Raw genomic sequence first — 6,051 nt, 5'->3', positions numbered from 1 at the left:
TTCATATTAATTCAGGATTCATAACTGTGGTACTTATTGCAAGATATTTCAGCAGGGGTCTCCCAAATCTTATTCATCAGTTTATTTAAAAAGAATGTATTTTATTTTATTCAACTAGAAGTATACACTATCACAATCAATCTCTTACTTCATTTTTACTAAAATATTTCAAATGAATGTATTACACACATTATTAAAAAAATCTGTACTATTACTTTCCCGCCCCCAAAAAGCCAGAGTGGTTCAATAATAGGTAAAAAGGCGTGCTACGGTCTAAAGAATTTTGTTATATATACAACAGCAGGTGCTGACTTTTCCAGTTCTTTGTAAATCATATACAGAAAATAGAGCAGGGCTGTAAGATCACAGGTTTAACAGAAATCAAACTTTTTAAAACTGATTTCTAAAGCAGCACAAATAGACTTTCCCCACATTATGAAAAATATACATTTTTATCACTTTACAGTCATGCACTTTGAAAAAGATCAGTAGTACTCTTCCCCCACAGTTTCTAGAAAGATAAAAGGTCACTTTAACACTGATTTCTTTTAATATCTGGTATTTGGATAAAAATGTGCCATTCTCAAACAAGGTTGTGCTCAGCATTCTTCTCAAGGTGCAGAGTGCCAGCTGAAGCTGGTTACACCCCAGCATTTCCAAAACTCTTAAGGAAATGCTGCTTCCTTCAGCCACTCCAACAAAAGTGAAGGATGAGATTTTACTTTCCTTAAGCAAGCAAAGTCCATGTGTAAACAATGGATGCTTTCTTTGCCAGAGGATTGCAGAACCCAGGTCTTCAATCTTGAGGAAATTGGACTATTGCTCTAAATAGATCAGATTAATGGCTGCTATTTCAAGGGATGCTTCCCTCCAACTGAATACATAAAGCTTCTCGGATAGTTTTCACAGAAGACTTAGCACATAGGTAAGTGCATCTAAATATGTGTAAACCCCATCTTTTTAGACAACTGAAAATTCAGCACCCAAGTCATCCTGTAAAGTCGTTGAGCGTCATTTTACCCAAGGAAGACACTTTACAGCTCAAATGGAGCTAACTATGAAGAGTAGCAATTCTGAAAGCCCCCAAACAAGAGCATCCCAACGTACAGCATGTTCTTCTGCAAAATCAGTGACACACAGCTTACACTGAAGACTTATGCTGCCAAAGAGAATCTTAAAAAAAGTGGGATCTACCCTAGGAGTATAAAGGTTGTTCAGTTGAACTACTGGCTACCCTGTAAACTGGCTCTTCAGGATTTGCAGCGCTAATAGGCCCCAATTGCAGCACTCTTTCCTTTGGAGATGAGATCTCTGCAGGTGGAATAAAACAAGCTTTGCTTGAAGTCGTTGAATAGATTTTGAGAGAGATTTGATAGCAGGGAATATTTGGGAATTACATGGCTGGTGAGACTAGTAATCTGATTAGTAGTATAGCTCTTGTCTTGTTGAGAGGACCTGCTAGTCTAATACACTCCTAAAATAGCAAGCATGTCATCAACACAATTAACTCTCTACAACTGCTGGCAACATTTGCATTGCTTTAGTCAAAATTCACTGATGTAAATTAACCTTGTTCCCAATATGCTTAAATTCTCTGCTTAATCCAGCCATTAGATGCCATCAAAATTAGGATGGGCTTTCAAGCACACAGATTAAAGTAACCCTCTGTTCAATATTAGATGTTAAGGAAGAATGATGTCTCTGCTTTACATCACCTTTTCTGGTACAACAAGGTATAAATTGTACAGGAGGAAGACAAGTAATCAATGGTGACTAGAAACTGGCAGTCAAAACAAAAGGCAAAGAGGAGGAAATCCAGAATCCTCCAAAGATGCTATATTTTAAAGGAGACCGACTCTAGAGTGGATTTTTCCAGACTCCACTACAATATTTATGTAGCAAATATTACTACACTTAGAGTTAGCTAAGTCAGTGTTTGCTGACTGAGCAAGTAGTAAGAAGCTACTGGTAAATGTGCAAGTGAGAGTATGTGTCTGTGTTTTGAGGGATGGTTCTTGATTTTTTTAAAAATAACCTACTCATCTTATCTATCTTGACTGTTCCATTTTTATTTCTGAAATGAATAATGAAGTGGTGCTTACTGGTTACTGGGCGTTTTGGTTGTATTCCTTATTTTTTACTGGTTACAGATTCCAGCTCTGACACTGCAAATTCTTCACCCAGGCAGCTAGTTTATTGTATACCATGGGACCAATTACCTTTCATAACTTACTTGCAGCATGGGCTCCTTGGCATTGTATCGGTGCTCCTTGTTAACACAATACCACAAGTCAAATAACTCAACTGGTAGAACAAATTAATTTAAGAGGAAGAACATGTCCAGCTAATTCAGCTGTCTGTAGCTGTGACCGATTCTTATGGAGATAGATAAAAAGAAAGTGATGGTGTTTGAGGTCATTAAAGCTTCAAACTAATCACTATAATCAATGCATATTTGAAGAGGAGGCTTTGATCTTTTCACAGGCCTGTCTTTAAAATTATTTTACAGCAATGAGTTTAAAACAACCAAGCCCTGCTTCCTTGGACTATTGGGAAAGAACATCTAATGAAATACAGGGACAGCTGCTGTGACAACTTGGAAAAGAAGGGGGGCAAATTCTTACAACTATACAAGCAGCTACTCCACAATAGCAGAAAGTAAGTCCCACTGTTTTATATACAACCATCTGAAGAGGGAAAACCCACTTGTTTTGGTTCATTAACAAAAATAAAGCTTGAATGGCAGAAAGTAGTCTCAGCCGACAGCCTGTGTTTATGGAGTTTTTATTCAGCTCTGCAAGGTTGTTGTTCAGTTACCTTACACAGGAACCAGTATAGGTAAAGGATCCAGCAAGACCATTAAAAAAAACACCCGAATCTTCCTTATGTGAAAGGTTTGCTGCTCTCGAAGATCCTGTGAACACCACAAGCACTGTGAGGACGGCAGTTTCTGCTGAATTACTCTGTAGTAAAAGCTTTACAGGGAAAGTGTTGCCGTGTTTGTAGGGAATACTGGTGTGTGGCTAAGTGACTTCATTCACATTGTGACTGCAGAAATCTCGTGTCAATTTAAGGAAAAATAGTTCATTAACAGCTGATATGGAGTCTCACGCCTTTCTGTAGGCTTGTGTGGTGAGTGCCACCGTACAATGTAGAGTGGTGCCAGTGTTTTTTAGCTCGCCACTCAGTATTTTCCACAGCGCTTTGTGAAAATAGTTGCATGTCATTCTTCTGAGTAAGGACCTCCAAAAGCAAGTGTTAGCAGCTCAGGAGCTTGGCAGGCAGTAAGCCAATGAATTCAAGTTGCATCTTCCTTGGAAGGTGCTGCCTGGAGCCACTAACCCAGCTATGAATCACTGACAAGCGGGTGGACAGGAGTGATACAAACTGTGACTTCTCTGCAGTTTAAGGGTTCTTCTTGTTCCTCATAGAAATTCTCTCAAGTTAGTCAATTCTACAAACAGACCATTACAACAAAGCAGGTTTGAACTACAATACAAATGATGCAAGTCTGGCATTATTGGATGGTTACCCATTGAACAGTAGTTCCAGAGCACCACAGCCTGGAAATCAGGCCTTTAGCTGCCATATTTACACTATTGTTACAAAAAAAAAAAAAAGCTGGGGGAAGAAAAAGAAAAAAAGGAAACCCTGAAAAAACTCAACCCCAACTCCCAAAGAACAGGCAGCCAGAAACGCTGAGCTCTGCCTCTTCAGTCTTCACAGAATCAATCACTTCCAGTCTCCGGGATGCTGTTCCTACAAGGGGCCCTTAAACTGGTTTCCTGACAGATGTTGCCTGATGGAGGGTTTGGAGCTTGCGGCATCACCCAGCTTTCTCCAGACAACCTGTAAGAGAAAATAAAGGGTGAGGGAGGGAAAGACGGGAATTAAAATCCAAAGCCTCTGAGGAATTAAGTGCTCCATCCCTGGCAGTGTTCAAGGCCAGGTTGGACAGAGCCTTGGGCAACATGGTCTTGTGTGAGGTGTCCCTGCCCATGGCAGGGGGTTGGAACTAGATGATCTTAAGGTCCTTTCCAACCCTAACCTATGACTCTATGATTCTGTGATTTGCAGTATTTCTACAAGTGCAGTCTGAAAGCCACCATCAGCCGTTTCCTAGAGCTGCGCTGTAATTCTCAGCAGAGCCACTGGATGGCACCTGCGCACCAGTTCCCAAGGAAAACACCATTGATGCATTTTTCTAATTAGTCCCTCTTGAAATTAGAACTATTTTTGCTTGGGGTAACAGCATAAAACAAATACACTAGATTCAGAAGTTAAGTTCAATGTTAGGTCAGCAGTGCCATGCTTACAGAAAAGATGTTACCTCGAACACAAAAATAATGAAAAAGGCAATGAGTAAAAATACACATCTATGACTTTCTAAAAACATATATTTTGTCACTGTAGGACCACTGGGTGGAGGAAGACAATGTTTTTAAAAATAAGAAGCTGCAAAGCACTTTATATCTGCCTACATCAAATGAATATTTAAAGAAAAACCAGCTGATGACAGACAAACAGACATGAGTCCATTTGGAAGGATGAAGTTACGGTGTTTATGTTTCCCCCTGCATGGCCACAAGGGAATGTGGCATTAAGCAGACAAAATACCCTAAAGAGCATGTACCCGTTTACTCTGGTCTTGGCTTTGCTTATCGGGATCCAGCAACCAAAGTGAAGTACCTCAGCCCTTGCCAAGGATGCTTGTTCTCAAACTCTGCTCAAAGCCGAAGCGTGGCAGAGGTGCTCTGCAGCTGGAGGCAGTGCCACGGCAGCGGGCACAGCAGAGCAGAGGTTTGGTACGAAGGCCCACCATACAGGATGTAGCAAGCTCAGTTAACAGTGTGGTTGCCCAAAATGTTAGCAGTGCTGATAGCACTCCACACATCACGGTGCTGTCCAACAGCTTCAGACAAGATGATTCTCCCTCTGATGTTATCTTACGGTTTAGGTTCAAACCCATTCAAGCTGTACAGCTGTAAAGATGGCAACCAATTGCTGCTCAGCCCAAACCGAGTCCCTAAGGGCACAGGCAGAGCCAATTGCTAACAGGACTCTCCTAGGCAGGGAGCGCCACTTGCACGGCTCTCTGTCAGCTTGACTAGCTACTCTACACTTCAAGGCAGCAAAGTGGGAATTAGCAGCTGAGCAAAGGCTGCTCCATGCAGTGAATGAGGCACTCAGGTTACTAATACCCAAAGCAGTGATCAGCAGAGCCTTCACTCTGCCCTTGTGCGTGTGGATCTCACATCAAGCAGAGCTTGCAGACAGCAGACCCCTGCTCCTCCACACTTACAACAAAAGACCATGAAAGAAACCCCTAGAGTTACTGAGAGGACTTCTTACATTGCACATTTCACGAACGATCGCTTTCTCCTTTTCACTCAGGTCTTCCTCATAGTTGTCTTGCATTTGCCTGTCCAAATTTTCATGGACCTCAAGGACCTACAAAAAACATTACAAAAGCATTATTCTCCTCAAATAATTATGTGCCCCTAACAACATCATTAATCAGTATCTAAATTGGCAGGAGTCACAAAACCTCGAGATGAGCCAAGACAAGCATGACATGAAGAGGGGTGCCTCCACCCTCCTCCTTCACTGGTGATGGCATGGATCTGTCCCACTCCCTGCACGGTATGGCTGCCACCACAGTCCTGGGGGACCATGTGGAAAGTGGCAGTGAGCTGCCACAGACACATCTCTTCCAGGAAGGCTGCTAATAGCTCCACCTTCCAGGCAGCTGCCCCAACAAGGCAGCCCCTTCAATAACCCCCTCCGTCGCATCCGCACATATTCAGATTGCTCCTCCAGACAGGCGTGTTGCACAAGTTGGGTGCATTACAGCACAGGACTACCTCCAGATGAGTGACCTACATACCTCACCCAGGGCTTTCCCACTGGTGAGCAAGGTGGTCAGCTCATTGTGCAGGGTCAAAGCTCCTGGAATCACCCGATGCCATCAAACAGCATCTGTTCTTATTCATCGTGATACGTCCACACGCATATAAAGCCGTACAGCAGGTGTATTTGTGTGTGAAACTA

The 6,051-nt window shown here is 42.3% G+C and overlaps 1 protein-coding gene across 1 annotated transcript in view; it reads right to left on the bottom strand.

Moving 5' to 3' along the window:
* Positions 1-2,408: 2,408 nt before the first annotated feature.
* CCDC85C (coiled-coil domain containing 85C) overlaps positions 2,409-6,051 on the bottom strand; it is a 107,280-nt gene continuing 103,637 nt past the window's right edge. The window contains exons 5-6 of the mRNA XM_030482708.1: positions 5,353-5,451; positions 2,409-3,849 (exon numbers count right to left, since the gene is read on the bottom strand). Of these exons, the coding sequence (XP_030338568.1) occupies positions 3,760-3,849; positions 5,353-5,451 (189 nt within the window). The 3' untranslated portion in view covers positions 2,409-3,759. The remainder of the gene's footprint in view (positions 3,850-5,352; positions 5,452-6,051) is intronic.

Source organism: Strigops habroptila, chromosome 4, assembly GCF_004027225.2.
Source record: "Strigops habroptila isolate Jane chromosome 4, bStrHab1.2.pri, whole genome shotgun sequence".
Taxonomy (NCBI): Eukaryota; Metazoa; Chordata; class Aves; order Psittaciformes; family Psittacidae; genus Strigops; species Strigops habroptila.
Note: the sequence above shows the minus strand (reverse complement) of the source record. Positions and strands in the feature narration are given on the sequence as shown.